The 18,090-nt window shown below is 39.8% G+C and overlaps 1 protein-coding gene across 7 annotated transcripts in view; it reads right to left on the bottom strand.

Moving 5' to 3' along the window:
* Nucleotides 1-18,090, bottom strand: part of CDK19 (cyclin dependent kinase 19) — a 134,870-nt gene that overhangs the window by 64,358 nt on the left and 52,422 nt on the right. For 5 of the 7 annotated variants that reach the window (XM_080664217.1, XM_080664213.1, XM_080664211.1 and 2 more), the window contains 2 exons: nt 6,306-6,416; nt 2,330-2,470 (listed from right to left, as the gene is read on the bottom strand). In XM_080664217.1, coding sequence (XP_080520343.1) covers nt 2,330-2,470; nt 6,306-6,416 — 252 coding nt within the window. The remainder of the gene's footprint in view (nt 1-2,329; nt 2,471-6,305; nt 6,417-18,090) is intronic. The other 2 variants (XM_080664212.1, XM_080664215.1) reach the window with 1 other exon arrangement.

Raw genomic sequence — 18,090 nt, 5'->3', positions numbered from 1 at the left:
TTCATGTCTGTGTCACATTTTGGTAATCTCACATTATTTCAAATTTTTTCATTATTAGTTTATTTGTCATGGCACTCTGTGATCACTGATCTTAGATGTTACTATTATAAGTTGGGAGAGGGTACCACAAACCATTCCCATATGAGATGGCAAACTTAATTGATAAATGCTGTTTTGACTGCTCTACCTACAGACCATTTCCTTGTCTCTCTCTCTCTCTCCTCAGCCTCCACTTATTCCCTTCGACACAATACTGAAATTAGGCCAATGAATAACCTTACAATGGCCTCTAAGAGTTAAAATGAAAGAAAGAGTTGCATGTCTTTCACTTTAAATCAATAGCTAGAAATGATTAAGTTTAGTGAGGAAGGATGTTGAAAGCCAAGATACATCTAAAACTAGGCCTCCTGTGCCAAACAACCAAGTTGTGGTGGAAGTAACTGAAGATATAGTAGAAATAGAAAGAGAACTAGAAGTGGAGTCTAAAGATATGACTAAATTGCTATAATCTCATAATAAAATTTTAATGGGTAAGGAGTTGCTTCATATGGATTAACAAAGAAAGTGTTTCTTGAGATGGAATCTACTCTTGGTGAAGATGCAATTAAGATTGTTGAAATGACAAAAAGAGCTTAGAATAGTTATATTCTCTATTAGTTATATTCTCTATTAATAAAATGAAAGATTAAACTTAATTGATAAAGCAGCTTCAGTGTTTGATAGGACTGACTCCAATTTTGAAAGAAGATCTACTGTAGGTAAAATGCTATCAAAGAGCATCACATGCTAGAGAAATCATTGTGAAAGGAGTGAGTCAATGCAGGAAACTTCACTTTTGTCTTATTTTTTTAAATTGCCACAGCCACCCCAACTTTCAGCAACCACCACTCTGATTAGTCAGCAGCCATCAGCACTGAGGCAAGACCCTCTGCCAGTAAAAAGATTTAGGACTGACTGAAGGCTTAAGATGATGAACAACATTTTTAGCAATAAAATATTTTAATCTACGGTATGTACATTGTCTTTTTAGTCATAATGCTATTGCACACTTAACAGACTATAGTATAAACATAACTTTTATATGCACTGGGGAAACAACAACAAAAAGTCATTATATTTCAACATTCACTTTATTGCGGTGGTCTGGAACCAAACCCACAATATCGCCAAGGTATGCCTGTATATAATTTTGTGAAAAAAGGAAATGAGTTGAAATTAGTTAATCATCAATAAAAGATTCTGATTGATGATTCAAAAATGATTGTGACCTCAAAAATATAACTCACATAGGTTACATTATTGCAACTTAAAATCTAAAACCATTCATGTAGGAGGATTTAATCTAAGAACAGCCTCACATACCCAAGAATCAAAACCATGCTAACTCATGGTTCATAGTAAAGTGGATATGTGGAAGTCTTTGAACCTTTCAGTTTAAAATTGAGGTACAATGTGTCTGAATGGTCAAGTCAGATGAACATGCCTGACTGACTAGGTAGCAAGGGGTCCTAACTAGGTCTCCTTGTGTACTAGTATTTATTCCTTTCTATAATAAGTACTTATCCTCAATTAATAAAACTGAGTTGACTTAGATTTATACCTATTATATACCTAGCATCACCAAAAGCCTAAGAAATAAATTATCATGAAATGATTTTTGTGGGGGCGTAAAAGAAAACTTCCAATTATAAACCCATGGGTATTACAATTATCCAGTTCCCATTGCCTTTCCAGAACAACATAAATTAAAAATGATAACAATGCAAAGATGAATAGCATATAATTTGACATTAATAAATGTTTGCTTTATGTGTACTGAATAAAAAGTAAAATCAAACATCTGAATTGTGGCTAATTAGCCTAATAAATACATTCCACCTTTGAGATTTATTCATTTATTGTGAATATCAATAACAACATTCGATTTACTGGATAAAATATCATTATTTCAGTTTAGCTCATAAGAAAAAAAACACAATAGGAATTTAGTTTTTAATTATTAATGTTTTTACTAATGATAAACAATAATAAAAAAAACAAAATGGGATCAAAAGGTACTTTTTTCACATATGACTATCCCATTAACATTATACCAATTGCTTGTTGAAAATCACACTGATATTTTATAGCTATGCATACATATAATGGAAGAACATACACCAAATGTTAATAATGGTAAATTTTTATCATAGGTTTATGAATGGTTTTTCTTTTCTTCCTTTTTGCTTATTATCAAAATTTTCTATGTTTATCATAATTGTAGCAAGTAAAAATAATATCTTTTAAAAGAAAGGGGGAAAACATATTAATTTTAAATAAACATACTTACCAGATCTCTGTGAAGCACCCAATTTGCATGGAGGTAATGGATACCATCAAGAATCTGATAAAGTAATGATTTAACCATAGATCTTGGCAACTGCATGGGCTTTTTATTTGCTTTTGATGCACGGTGAAACTTAATAATATGCTAAAAATAAAAAAAATACTATAATAATACATAGTCTTTGTCTATGTCAATAATACATAAATAAGACTGTAGTAAGTTCTCAATATTTAAAAAAAATACTTATTAAAGGCCAATAATGATATAAAGAACAATAATTTGAATAACAAGGCCAACCAATAAAATGGAATTGATATTGGGGGTGAATGTGACAGTTTTAATGGGGTATAATGACTAGATTTACAGAAATCATTAAGATTTTCATTAAATAGGACCAAAGAGTTCAAAAGGGTTAATGTTTAAGAGCCTACTTAAAAATAGTACTAGTTATAGTCTCTACTGACAAAATGAAAGATTAAAAAAAGAAAGAAAAAAACTGTAAATCTTTACTATTCTATAAAAAGTTAGCACATAGTGCATTTGAGTATCACACTGACTACATGTATATTTGAATTGTTGTAAAGTTCCACCTTCTTTTGGCACATAATGAAATTAGAAGATATTTCTAATAGTTACTGGAAAGGAAGAAGGAGAGAAAAATGGGAATTTACTTTTTAAATAAATAAATTGGATCACCATAATCCAGTTTTTATGTCCACATGTCATATTGTGTATTATAAAAGTACTAGAGGCCTGGTGCATGAAATTCGTGCATGGGAGGGTCCCCTCAGCCCAGCCTGCACCCTCTCACAATCCTAGACCACTGGCTCCTAAGCACTCACCTGCCTACCTGCCTGGTCAACCCTTAACTGCCCCCCCTGCTGTCATGGTCACCCCCAACTGCCCCCCGTGCCAGTGTGCTTGCCCCCAACTGCCTCCCCTGCTAGCCTGCTCACCCCCACCTTCCCTCCCCACTGGCCTGCTCGCCCCCAACTGCCCCCCTGCTGGACTGCTCACTCCAAATTGCGCCCCCGCTATCCTGATCACCTCCAACTGACCCCCACTGACGTCCTGCTCGCCCCCAACTGGCCCCCCTGCTGGTCTGCTTACCCCCAACGGCCCCGCCCCTCACCAGCCTGATCACTCACAACTGCCGTCCCATCCTGGCCTGATCACCCACAACTGCCCTCCCCTCTTGGCCTCTATCTGCCTCTACCTCGGCCCCGCCACCATGGCTTTGTCCAGAAGAACATCTGGAAGGTCTCCTGAAAGGTCTTCCAGTCTAATTAGCATATTACCCTTTTATTAGTATAGATAGAGGCCTGGTGCATGGGTGGGGGCCAGGTGGTTTGCCCTGAAGGGTGTCCAGGATCAGGGTGGGGGTTCCCTTGGGGCGTGGGGCGGCCTGGGTGAGGGGCTGAGGGCAGTTTTCAGGCTGGTCAAGCCCCCAGTGGGGACCCTCACCCATGGGGATGTGGCCAGCCTGGGTGAGGGGTTGAGGGCTGTTTTCAGGCTGGCCACGCCATCCGGCAATCCAAGCTCCCAGCCCCTCTTTTTTTTCTTTTTTTTTTTTTTCTAATTTTTTTTCAGTGCCTCCTTGAGCGGAGGCAAGGACCGGCTGGAAGCAGGTATCTACGATTTATTTATCTTCTATAATTGAAACTTTGTAGCCTTGAGCAGAGGCCAGGGCTGGCTGGCAACCCAAGCTCCCAGTGCCTCCTTGAGCGGAGGCCAGGGCCGACTGGAAGCAGGTATCTGGGATTTATTAATCTTCTATAATTGAAATTTTGTAGACTTTGAGCGGAGGCCAGGGCTGGCCAGGGCCAGCAGGAAGCTTGGCTTCCTCCATCGCCGGGGGCAACCTAAGCCTCCTGCTCGCTCCAGTTCCATGGCCGCCATCTTGGTTGGGTTAATTTGCATACTCGCTCCTGATTGGTTGATGGGCATGGCTTATGGGCGTAGCGGAGGTTCAGTCAATTTGCATGTTTCTCTTTTATTAGATAGGACTAGAGGCCCGATGCACAAAATTCACGCAAGGGGCTCGGCCTTCTCAGCCTCAGCTTCGTCCGGAAGGTCTGGAAGGACGGGAGGTCCTTCGGCCATCCAGTCTAATTAGCATATTATGCTTTTACTGTTATAGAATGAGTGACAGGAATGAAATTCTACTTGCCTCCCACACCACCATCTCCACCTCCATCTCCACTCCACCCTTGTCCATAACATGCCAAAATGGGTACTGAATATCCATGAAAAGAATGGAGGTTATTGTCAGTATCTGCAGTAATAGCATTAACTCTGAAAGTTACTTCAAGACCTATAAGTCGCCCTGGCCGGTTTGGCTCAGTGGATAGAGCGTCGGCCTGTGGACTGAGGGGTCCCAGGTTCGATTCCAGCCAAGGGCACATGCCCAGGTTGTGTGCTCAATCCCCAGTAGGGGGTGTGCAGGAGGCAGCCGATCAATGATTCTCTCTCATCATTGATGTTTCTATCTCTCTATCCCTCTCCCTTCCTCTCTGAAATCAATAAAGAAATATATTTAAAAAAAAAAAAAAAAAAAAGACCTATAAGTCTGTTGAAGTTATTCCTAAACAGATTTGTAACTGACATATATGACAAACCACACTATATTAAGTCAAAATTTTATTATCCAAAATTTAAACTTACTGCCAAGTTTGAATTTTTTTACTTTTAGAAACTCCTCAGATATGTTTAAATGCCCTGAATCCTAAGTTTACAAGTTTAAAATAGGAATTAGAATTTTTGTCTCCCATTATATATTGATAAAACACCCCTAATATTTGTAAAACTACATAAATACTTCTATTTGGAGGAGTCGGTTTTAAATGAGAAGATGCTGAAAGAAATTAACCTTATCTTAGAAAGGGAAACAAACTATAAGTTTGAACTACTGTGTTACCACAAAAGAGAGCAAAATTAACTAGACATATTAGTAAACTACCATTAATTACTTGCATAAAAGTACAATCTCCCACTCATTAGCATTGTGGGAAGTGAAATTTCTGGTTATTACAAACTAGAGGCCCAATGCACAAAATTCTTGCACGGGGAGTGGGGGGTAGGGGGGTGATGTATGTGTCCTTCAGCCCAGCCTGCATCCTCTACAATCTGGGACCCCTCAAGGGATGTCTGACTGCCTGTTTAGGTCCGATCCCATCAGGCAGTCGGACATCCCTCTCACAATCCAGGACTGCAAGCTCCCAACCACTCGTCTGCCTGCCTGTCTGATTGTCCCTAACTGCTTCTGCCTGCCAGCCTGATCATCCCCTAACCACTCCCCTGCCAACCTGATTTGACCCCTAACTGCTCCCCTGCCGACCTTATTGCTCCTAATTGCCCTCCCCTGCTGGCCCAGTCACCCCTAAATGCCCTCCCCTGCTGGCCTGATCACCCCTAACTGCCCTCCCCTGCTGGACTGGTCACCCCTAACTGCCCTCCCTTGCCAGCCTGGTCACCCCTAATTGTCCTTCCCTGCCGGCCTGGTAACCCCAACTGCCCTCCCCCGCTGTCCTGGGTCCCTCCCAACTGCACTCCCCTGATGGCCTGGTCCCCCCCTGCCAACTACTCTCCCCTGCAGGCCTGGTTCCTCCCAACTGCCCTCCCCTGCTGGCCTGATCGCCCACAATTGCCCTCCCCTGCTGGCCATCTTGTGGCAGCCATCTTGTGTCCACATGGGGGTGGCCATCTTTGACCACATGGGGGCAGCCATCTTGGGTGTATGAGTGATGGTCAATTTGCATATTACCCTTTTATTAGATAGGATACTATCTTCTCAGTAAAATAAGATAATAATGTGTATTGCTCAAATTCTTTTAAATCTTCATTTATATTTATTATATTTGTTTTGAACTACGATCAACAAAGCAAGTTGTCCTTTGAGTGAATTAGCAATATGTAGTGCATCCATTTATTTTTCTGTTCCTATATAGAAGTTCTAAAAAGAAAGTGATTCTAGACTTACCCACAAATCATGTTCTGCATAGTCAAACAGCAGCCATACCTTCCTGTCACTGTGAGAAAGGAACACCTTCTGCAATGCAATCACATTGGGGTGCTTCAATTCTCGCAAAAGCTGCAGGCAAGAGGAAGAGAGGAATCACTATTCTGTTAACAAGGAGGGGGAAATGATGAATTTCCTATAACTTCAAAATGCAATTTTTGCACATTTAGACAATCCACATAAGCAAAATAAAAGAAAAAATACCACTCAAAAATACCATTACTCAGAGATAAGCTCTGTCAACATCTTGGTGCATATCTTTCCAATCCATTTTCTGTGTGTGTGTGTGTGTTTAAAATGAGGTCATTTTAGCCCTAACCTGTTTGGCTCAGTGGATAGAGCGTCAGCTTGTGGACTGAAAGGTCCCAGGTTAGATTCCGGTCAAGGGCATGTACCTTGGTTGCGGGCACATCCCCAGTAGGAGGTGTGCAGGAGGCAGCTGATCGATGTTTCTCTCTCATCGATATTTCTAACTCTCTATCCCTCTCCCTTCCTCTCTGTAAAAAGTCAATAAAATATGTTTTAAAAAAATAAATTAAAAAATGAGGTCATTTTAAAATGGTAAAATGTGAACTAGTAAACAAAAGTACTATCATATCACTAAATAATTAAATATATTTTGGTATATGCATTTTTTTTACTAGAAGAAAAGCTTCTTGAGAGGCAGGAATTGTGTATTAACATTGTTTATATCCAACCTAGACAGTATGTACTCAATAAATATTTGACAAAAGAAGGAAAGATAATTTAACAAGCCCTTCACTCATCCACGTGTAAAGCGTGTGGCTTCAGTTTTTAGAAAAGTAGTGAATATAAGGGAATAACCCTCATACCCACTGATAAAAATTGGTGTGAAATGGTCCTTTAAATAGAGCAAAGGAATAAGACTTCACAAAATAGAGCTTCAAGCTGAACTCCGATAATGACAAGGAAAAGAGACCAAACCTGCAAGTGAAAAATTAGCATTGGCACATATATAAGAGGCAGATGCTTCATTAAATTATTTAACAACAATAACATTAGCTGCTCAAGGTAAGAGCCCGATAAATATGCCTGCCTCAGGCTATCCTTAACCAGGGTTCAGATTTAACAGGTACAGAGAAACATACTCAATTTGAATAATATATTGAATGCCTTTTAAATGTGAAATTCTATGGAAGATCCAAAAAAGAAGAGAGAACAAAACTTCTATCGAATACTTTCTATGTGCAAGATGACTATACATAAATGTTTTCTCTCATTTAATCTTTTATAACAACCCTATGATGCACACAGAACCTGATGTTCGGTTTAATAAAATATCTTGACCAAAACCAAACACCCAGTAAGAGAAGAGATTTGCTTTTAAATAGATCTGCCTGGTTCCAAAGTCCATGCTTTTTCCACTATGGCTGAAGTTTGTGTTTTCAAAGCCCAGAACGTAGTGAGGAAAACATACAAACAGATCAATGAGGCAGAAAAAAATAAATTGCTTATCCATTCTAGTAACTTTAAATGAGTAAAGCATACCTTAAATGCCTGTGCTGGAAACATGTAAAAAAAAAATCTTCTAAATTCCATCCTAGGGAACTTTTATAGACTATTTCCCAGTTGCCTAATTCTTTACTACTTTCAATGATAGATTTCCTAGTTCCTCAATTCTCTCATTTTGGCTCTGTACCTCAGCTCTTTCTCTTCACCTACACCTTGACAACTTTGCTGGAAAGTGTTCTATCATCTATGATCTGAGCAGAATTCCCGAATATGACTCCCTGAGTTCTCCCTCCAACACACATGCCCTGGAACACAGCTAAGAGGTAAGAGCTGGGATAGGCTGGGCTGCACCTAGCCAGCCATCTACTTTTTACAGCTAGTCTCTGTATTTCCTGGGGATCTAGGTGGGGAAAAGGAACTGGAAGAGAAATGACCAAGGAAGAACTAATAGTCCTCCCTTGGTGGGGAGGGAGACAGGGGTGATTGGATGGATGTTGGTTCAGCTATCAGCTTCTATTTCTGTTCCCACTGCCTAAGAAATGTTAAACAACCATACTTCTTGCTTCCGATGCAAATGTTACACATAAAATGCTCCTAATTGATGATTCAATCAAAGACAGTGACATTTTGGAGGGATGCAGAGTTTACTCAGTTTTCTGCTTTTGGCTCCCGGACTCCGTAGAGTAATATGCATGTTTAATGACCCCGCTTGTAGTACTTAGATCCTGGTAAGAGGCCCTGCTCTAGGCACATCTAGTCTCCCTTTCTTCTGACTCTTTGGTATTGGTCAACTTAGACAGTTTGACTTTATTAAGTCTCTACCCAAAATATGTTCTCTTTGCTGCCTGCAATGGAAGGGAAGTTGAAACTCACTTCTGCATCTAAACCAGGCTATTAAAACACCAAATGTGAGCAGAGAGCCTAGACCCCACACGTCTGGGAGAGAGGATATCACATGGGGCAACATGTAATCACTGGTACCTCTATACCAGTGGTTCTCAACCTTTCCAATGCTGCGACCCTTTAATACAGTTCCTGTGGGAACAGGTTGAGAACCGCTGCTGTAGAGCCTAAGACCATCGGAAAACACAGATATTTACATTACGATTCATAACAGTAGCAAAATTATAGTTATGAAGTAGCAACGAAAATAATTTTATGGTTGGGGGTCACCACAACATGAGGAACTGTATTAAAGGGTCGCGGCATTAGAAAGGTTGAGAACCACTGCTCTAGAAAGTTATGTTTTCTATAATTATAATTTGTTCATATCTTTATGGTGAGTCTTCCTTAAGTCCCATGTTTAGACATTTTGAATAGGTAATACATTTACATGGTTCAAAACTCAAAATTATATAAAAGGACAGATTGAGATGTCTCATTACCACTTCTGCTCCCAGTGACTTCAGTCCCTCCTGCCTCCTACATCAGCGATTTTCAACCTTTTTCATCTCATGACACACATAAACTAATTAATAAAAATCTGTGGCACACCAAAAGGTATATATTTTTTTGCTGATCTGACAAAAAATAGGTATAATTTTGATTCATTCACACCAGATGCCTACTGTTGTGTTGGCTGTTGTCATTTTTTTTAAATTTGACAATCTAAGGAAAAAGAGTCAGTGCCCCTGACTAAATAGTCAGGTACTGCATGTTTTAAAATTTTTGCAGCACACCGGTGGAAAATCGCTGTCCTAGATAACAATTTTTATTAATTGTTTGCTAATCCTTCCTGTGTTTCTTTATCCAAATAAAATATAAATATATATTTTTGTCTGACTTATTTACACAAAAGATAGCACTTTACCTTTTTTACTTAATCTATCTTGGAAATCTCTCAATATCAGTAAAATATTAGAACTAGAAATCTGTCTATTTCTTCCAGCTGCATGGTATTTCTAGGTCACCTTTTTTTTTTTATTATTGTAGTGAAATACACGTAACATAAAATTTACCATTTTAACCATTTTTGAGTATACGGTTCAGTAACATTTAAGTACATTGACACTTCGTGCAATAGTCACTAGCCTTTCTATCCTTTCTCCAGAACTTTTACATTATCTGAAACTGAAACTCTGTACCTTAAACATCTCCCTTTTCTCAGCCCCTGGTAACCACTGTTCTACTGTCTATCATAAATTTGATGGTGTTATGTAAAGAGCAGAAACATAGCTCTCACTAGCTCAGGGTGAGATATTTAACCTGGTGGAGAAACTGAAACCTGGGTACTATGAGGGCATTTCCTGAAAGGGCTGTGAATCCAATAAATGCCATAAAATCCTAGAGAAAATGATATACAGGAAAAGGGGACCAAGAGGAACACACCTGAGGAACTAAAGCGGATATTAATCCAATCACTGGTTACTTTCAAGGCTGGTGTACTCATAAAATGCTAGGCCCTAAACAACTGCCACACAAAATTATAGTCCTTACCCCTATTTACTAAAACAAAAAAAATTAAAAAGTAAATTCCTTTACCACTATTTACTAAAGAAAGAAAAACAGTAAACAATATAAATGTTCAGTAATAAGAAAACTGATAAGTAAATTATGGTATATCTACATATTGTAGCCTCAAATATATATGCTGAGGAAGTTTTTAGATCCATTAGAAAAGACTTGTGCTAAAATATTGTGATATAATATAAAAAGACAACAAAATATAAATGTTTTAAAACGGGAAATTTAATAAGACATTAATATAGTTATCTGAGTGGTGGGATTATGTGTGATCTTTCTGTTTTTCTATTTTACAAGTTTTCTACAATGAGTATTACCCTTATAATTTACACACACACCCCAAAAGATAGCCCTTTCCAGAAATTTACCTGCTGAGATAAGGTATCATTGCACTATCACAGCTTCTCAGGCAGTTACACAAAGAAAGGAGATGAAAGGTACTTTCCTTAATTCTTTATTTCACCAAAGGACTTTAATCTCTTGCCACACAAATATTTGTTCAACATGACATCATACAACTATAAATATGTTTTAATCACATCTAAACAGGAGTTAAGTATAGCATCATTTTCCTTGAACAATCCCACACTAAATGACATTTCCTGTGCCAGATATTCACTGAGTACTAATATGATCCCAGAGGAACCTAACGAAGAATATACAGTGAACATGCCAAAATTTTATCTGATTCCCCATTCAGGGTATTTAACTGACTATAAAAAGTGTCTAATTTTCACTGTCCTAAATTATAAAAATTAAAGATACAATCCTAAACTTTTTCCTCTAAAGCACTAGTTAGGATCCTGAATGAATTTAGGGAGCCTTGTGATAGATTAACATTTACAGAATCCATTTATATATTTATCTGCACATTTTCCTCCCCTTTCATTCCCATTTTCTGTTCTCTGATGTCCCCATGGATTCCAGATTCCTTTTCCAGGGTATCTGAATGGAGAGTCCTCTTACCACTTATCTCAAAGTAAATCAAATTTTCTATTTTTTTTTTAAATAAATCTTTATTGTTCAGATTATTACAGGTGTTCCTCTTTTTTTCCCCCTAGCTCCCCTCCACCTGATTCCCCACCCCACCCCATGCCCTTACCCCCTCGCCACTGTCTTCATCCATAGGTGTAAGCTTTTTGTCCAGTCTCTTCCCCCACCCCTCACACCCCCTCCCCCCTGAGAATTGTCAGTCCACTCCCTTTCTATGTCCCTGATTCTATTATATTCACCAGTCAATTCTGTTCTTCAGATTTTTTATTCACTTGATTTTTAGATTCACTTGTTGGTAGGTATGTATTTGATGTCATTTTGTTGTTCATAATTTTTATCTTTACCTTTTTCTTCTTCTTCCTCTTCTTAAAGAACACCCTTCAGCACTTCATGTAATCCTGGTTTGGTGGTGATTAACTCCTTTAGCTTTTTCTTGTCTGTGAAGCTCTTTATCTGACCTTCAACTCTGAATGATAGCTTTGCTGGGTAGAGTAATCTTGGTTGTAGGTTCTTGCTGTTCATCACTTTGAATATTTCTTGCCACTCCCTTCTGGCCTGCATAGTTTCTGCCGAGAAATCAGCTGACAGTCATATGGGTGCTCCCTTGTAGGTAACTAACCGTTTTTCTCTTGCTGCTTTCAGGATTCTCTCTTTGTCTTTTGCTCTTGGCATTTTAATTATGATGTGTCTTGGTGTGGTCCTCTTTGGATTCCTCTTGTATGGGGTTCTGTGTGCTTCCTGAACTTGTAAGTCTATTTCTTTCACCAGGTAGGGAAAGTTTTCTGTCATTATTTCTTCTAATAGGTTTTCAATATTTTGCTCTTTCTCTTCTTCTGGCACCCCAAAAATTCGGATGTTGGTACGCTTAAAGCTGTCCCAGAGGCTCCTTACACTATCTTCATATTTTTGGATTTTTTCTTTTTGTTTTTCTGCTTGGGTGTTTTTTTGTTTCCTCATATTTCAGATCTTTGGTTTGATTCTTGGGGTATGTTGATCTACAGTTGAGTTTCTGTATATTCTTTATTTCAGACAGTGTATGCTTAATTTCTGACTGGTCCTTTTCCATTATTTTGGCATTCTCATTAAGATCCTTAAAGGTCTCACTAAGTTCCTCAGCAGTTTTTAGAAGATTCTTGAGTAACTTTACAAATGTGGTTCAACTCTATGTCATCCAGAAGTTTGCTTTCCTCCATTTCTTTCATTCGTGACATGTTTCTTTGTCTTTGCATTTTGCTGCTTCCTTGTGTTGATGGAGTGGCTTTGTGTGGTAGGTGACCTATAGGAGACAGTAGCTCAGCCTCCCCAATCACCTGAAGTAGATGCTCTTGGTACACCCCTTTGTGGGCTGAGTGCAAAGTCTTGGTGTAGTTAAGCCTTGATTGCTGTTGGTACACTGGGAGGAATTGACCTCCAGGCCAATTGGCTGTGAGGACCCGCTGTGTCTATAATGGAAGAACTGCTGCGCTGGAGACACGCTTATGGTGCAGGACTTGCTTCAGTGGGGCTTTGGTGCTCACTGAGTCTGCCTCTTGAATGTGTCACTTATGGATGTGAGGAGTTGAAATCTGGTGTCTCACACTGACCACTAGGTACACTGGCTTCTGGATCTCCAATGGGGTGCAGGTCAGCTACTGTCTGAGGCCACCCAGCAAGAACTAGTTTTCTCCCCTTTGCTTGGGGTTTGGAGGTTTTGGAGCTGTCTGACCCGGTCTGCAAGTTTGCTAGGTTAAGCTGCGATAGGGCAGGTCATTCATATGCTAAAGCCGCTGCTTGGAGCTTGGGTGGGTTCGTAGATTGTGCAGGGCGGGGTCTCAGGGCGTGACTAGGCTAGGGCGTGGCAAACAGCAATGGCTGCCAGTAAGCCGGCTCTGCGGCTCCGACAGTGTTCCCGCGTCCCACACCCCAGCACAATAAACAATTGTTCCTGCGCGCAGCCCTGCAAGCAAGCCTCCCTCACTTTCCGACCCCACGGCAGACAGTCCAGCTTCTCCCCGTAGGAGTTTGGGTCCCCCGCGTCTCCCCAGAAACGAGTTCGGAGTAATCGGGAGCTTATCTCCCTTTGGATTGAAAACAGCAGTGCTCCCGATTCGTGTGTCTCCGTACCTCAGCTTTTCCGCGCTTGTGCACCTCTCAATGCTGTTTGCTCTTTCCTTCTAGTTGTAGAACTTCCACTCAGCCAGCTTTCCCGTGGTTCTGGGTGATAGACGTTTTGTCTTTTAGTTGTAGTTTTGAAATTGTTGTGCGAGGCAGCAGTTTAGGTGTTTACCTACGCCGCCATCTTTGATCTCCCTGATTCCAAATTTTCTATTTTTATTAGATGTTACAAGTAAAGCACTGAGTATATCATTTTTTTAAAAAATACCCTATGCCACCCACCACCACCACAAATGAAAATAAATGAAGCAGTGTATTTTATGGTAGATTTACTTAACTCCAAAATTCCCCAATATTCCTAAACTGAAATTCCCCAATATTCCTAAACTGAAATTTAAGAATTAGCATTTTGAAACCTGACACTTTTTATCACACTTGTGACAGGCCTTTTGGAAGCTAGTCTTTACAAGCACATAATAATACATCATAACCTTCCAGCAGGTGGCACTCATACCCTGAAAAGGGGTCTATAAAACAGTAACCCAGTCATGGTCCAAAGTGGCCTTAAATTTTTTGCTTTATTTTACTTTAGTGATACTGCTTAGGTACGGAGTCATAATTTTCAAGCAGGTCTTTGTTCCCCATTGTCACCCAGTAGAAGTGACAATGAGGTAGCAGGTATAATGCAAAAAGTACAGGTTTTAGAACTCAGAGACCTGAGTTTGAGTCCTGACTTAATAGTTGTATGACATATGATTTCTTTTTTTTTTTAAATATATTTTATTGATTTCTTACAGAGAGGAAAGGGAGAGGATAGATAGTTAGAAACATCGATGAGAAAGAAACATCGATCAGCTGCCTCCTGCACACCTCCCACTGGGGATGTGCCTGCAACCCAGGTACAAGTCCTTAACCAGAATCAAACCCGGGACCCTTCAGTCCGCAGGCCAACGCTCTATCCACTGAGCCAAACCGGTCAGGGCGACATATGATTTCATTATATGTGGAATCTAAAGAACAAAATTAATGAACAAACAAAACAGAAACACTCATAGACACAGAGGACAAATAGTTGCCAGAGGGGAGAGAGGTTGGGGGACTGAGAGAAAAGGGTGAAGGAATTAAGGAATACAAATTAGTAGTTACAAAACAGTCATGAAGATGTAAAGTACAGCATTATGAATATAGTCAATATTATAATAAGTATGTGTGGTGTCAGGTGGATACTGGAAATATTGGGGAGAACATTTTATAAAATATATGACTGTCTAAACACTAAGCTGTATGCCTGAAACTAATACAAATAATACTGAATGTGAAGTGTAATTAAAAAAGAAAAATATTTTAAATAGGACTAATTTATTACTATTTCTAAGAAACCTTCCCTGAAACTCCTAGTCAGAAATGGATGTGTCTCTTCTGTATTTCCATCCATACTGTATTTCCCTTAACATTGCCACTAACTGCATAAATTTATGACAAAGTTTAACTATTTATCTTCCCTAATAGATTGTAAGGTCCCAGAGTACAGGCGTTATGTCTGCCATCTCTACATTTCCACTGTTTTGTACAAGCCAGACATCTGGTAGGTGTTCAACAAATGCTGCAGAATTAATGAGATCTCCTATCTCTTCTAAAACATCCTATATTGACATCAGATTATCTTGCTAAAATAAAAAGTCTAACAATGTTAGCTCTCCCATTCCAAAATCTTAAATGACTTCAAAATTAACTCTTAAACAGAACATTCAAAACCACCCTGGCCAGTGAGGTTCAGTTGGTTCAGTGTCATCCAATGCACCAAAAGGTCTCGGGTTCAATTCCTGATCAGGGCACCAAACCAAAAAAAAAAGAACATTCAAAACCATCCACCCCAAAGGCCAAATCCATTTTTCCTGCAAATAATTTTTTAGGGGGGAAGTAGGCTGAAACTCAAGATAAAACTGCTTAGTAACCCTAACATTTTAACCAAAAATGAGGCAGGTGTATAAGATACAAGTTGAGGACCAATGAGTTTTTCTCTGACAAAGGGAAATATCATAACTAGCATATGTTGTGGCCTTCACCTTAAGGATACACCCTAGGTAATTATCATGAATAAGCTCCCAAGGTCTCCACTGCACAGAATTCTGCCCATTATCTCCCATAAGGCCTTGCCCTAGAACTCAGAGACCTGAGTTTGAGTTATGGTATATCCACATATTGTAGCCTGTAGGATGAGGCAGAAGTGTGATAGAAAATACCCAGGAAAGGAAGACGGACGGACGGAAGGATGGAAGGATGGAAGGGAAGGAAGGGAAAGAAAGAAAAAGAGGGGGGGGGAGGGAGGGGGTCAAATGTATTAATCAACATTTAAGTGCCCAGCATATTCCAGGCACAGGGAAATCCAAGAGGAGACAGATTAAACAAATAATTTTAAAATTATAATTATGATGAGGCTACTAAGAAAAGTACAGAATATGTCATACAATAGAAATAACCTAGTCTGAAAAGTCAGAGGAGGTGCTCCTAATGAAGAAAGAGGAAAATGAGAATCACAGAGCCTCAACCAGCAAGAAAGTATACTAGAGCAGGTTATTCTCATCACATCATGAATACACTAATTCTAAGAACTCCTTCACCATTCATCTTGTAGGAGCAAATATCAAATGAAATCCTTACTTTATTCTAAATTTGCTATGGCAGATGTCTATCACTAGGTAATAGAGCAAATCCTTTTTTCTTTCCAGATGAATATTTATTAAACCACCTAGCACAGCACCTGCAAAGCAGGCACTCAACAAGTTTTGTTGAACGAGAAAATGAAAGCAATAGTACATGAAATATGGCTTTTATGTAAATACTAGAGGTCCGGTGCACGGATTCATGCACTGGTGGCGAGGTGTGGCCTGCAGGGATCAGCCTGCTGTGGGAGCGCATCTCATCCCAGTCAGCTGAGCAGCTGTGGACCCACCCTCTGAGTGGCTGTTCAATGAGGAAATTAGTCTGAGCTGGTATTTCAGGGTAATGTCTTGGGTAAAGGCATGTTCTGTGTCCTGGAGGAACGTGGCGGAGAGCTTTGCATCCCAAAGCCACTCAGTGAATGTCCTTGATGTGTGATGCTAGGTCGGAGACACCATTTGGGGATGTTCAGGGCAGCCATCCTCCAGGATCCTCAGCCATCAGCAGAGCCTCCTCAGGGGGCTGTCACGTCCCCTCTTGCCATCCACCTATGCCAGCTCCCCGAGCTTTTTCTAGAACACATCTTAGAGGGCCTGCATCAGCTGGTAGGGTCAGGCCAGAGTCTGGATTGTCTCAGGTATTTGATAGGTGCAGAGACTCAGCCTCACCCTGGGCCTGCTAGCGGCTGCTCCTTCTGCAGGAGCAGCTGCTCATCCCAGTCAGCAAAGTGGTGCTCCCACTGTGGGAGCGCACTGACCACCAGGGGGCAGCTCCTGCATTGAGCTGTTGAATAGACGGGAATATTTGCATCATAGCGACTGGTTGACCAGTTGTTCTGGTCATTCCGCCATTTGGTCGTTGGGCTTTTATACATATAGATGTTGGTAAAATGATATTCCACGTTGAAAGAATGTTAATTTCAAAACTGTGGTTATCTTTTATATACCAGAAATGTTCAAACAAGATTAACACATTAAGCGCCCTGTCAGTCACCGGTGACTGACACTACACTTTCCATCCGGAAGACAAAACAGGCTGGGAGCTTAACGTGTTAAGAATGTTCAAGGAGTTTAATAAGTCTGAACAATAACTTGAAACTGGCAATTGATTAAGCAAAATAAAGTAGTAAGCTATATGGTTTTACACCTAATCCAGGCCATTGTAACTTGTATTTCTAAAATATACAGTTGACCTTTTCTTTAGTATAGTAAAAACAGGCAAACAAGTAGCCCTGGTGCCAGGGGTGAATAGATCCCACTGAGAGAGCAGGAGGAAAAGAGATTTGGTTAAATAAGACCAACTCTCTTTTCAACTGAAAACAAGACACACATAGGAATAGAGTAAGAGCATGAATCAGGACCAGTCCTAGGCATCTTGATGGGACAAATGACATTTTTCTTGGGTATGAATCTCACTTTTCCTACTACTACCCCCTCACCCATTTTCTGCACTGTTTAGTGACTTGAGTTCAGATTCATAATGCTTATGCTGTCTGAAGTCCAGTCTCCCTGTAAGGCCATCCGTTTTAAAGTGTTAATGCTTTAACAATTCTTTTGTGGAAAGTCACTCCTTTCTGTTTTCTTATAATGCATATAAAGGTTTCTTAGCAGATTTGGAACGAAGTGGATTTTCTGCTTAATGAAAACAATACAGTAGACATTTCCTGGATTGTATTTTGGTCAGATCATTAAGTAGCTTTTCTTATTACTATGGTTAAAATTCCTATGAGGTCTTCAGGAACTATAAATGATTAATTTATTTAAGCCTTTACTTCACTATGTTTATCTTCTGTAGCAGCATAGTGATATGAAACACGTTCAGTTATTGGCACTGGTAATTTAGCAATTAATAATTAATCAAAATCCTTAGGTTTGAATGTAAATGTTAGTAGTTTCTTGTAGTTTCAGGGCTGGGGTGTGAGACCATAATTCCAGTCATTCTGAAAAGTGGAGCATCCAACATGTATTAGACAAGTTCTTTCAGAAAGCAAAGCCCTTACCTCTCCCTGCAGATTCTCCAGCATGGGGTGGGTGGGTGGGTGTGTGTGTGTGTGTGTGTGTGT

This window comes from Plecotus auritus (genome assembly GCF_963455305.1).
Source record: "Plecotus auritus genome assembly, chromosome: 4".
In the NCBI taxonomy this organism is placed as follows: domain Eukaryota; kingdom Metazoa; phylum Chordata; class Mammalia; order Chiroptera; family Vespertilionidae; genus Plecotus; species Plecotus auritus.
The sequence above is the reverse complement of the archived record's forward strand: the minus strand, read 5'-3'. Positions and strand labels throughout refer to the sequence as shown.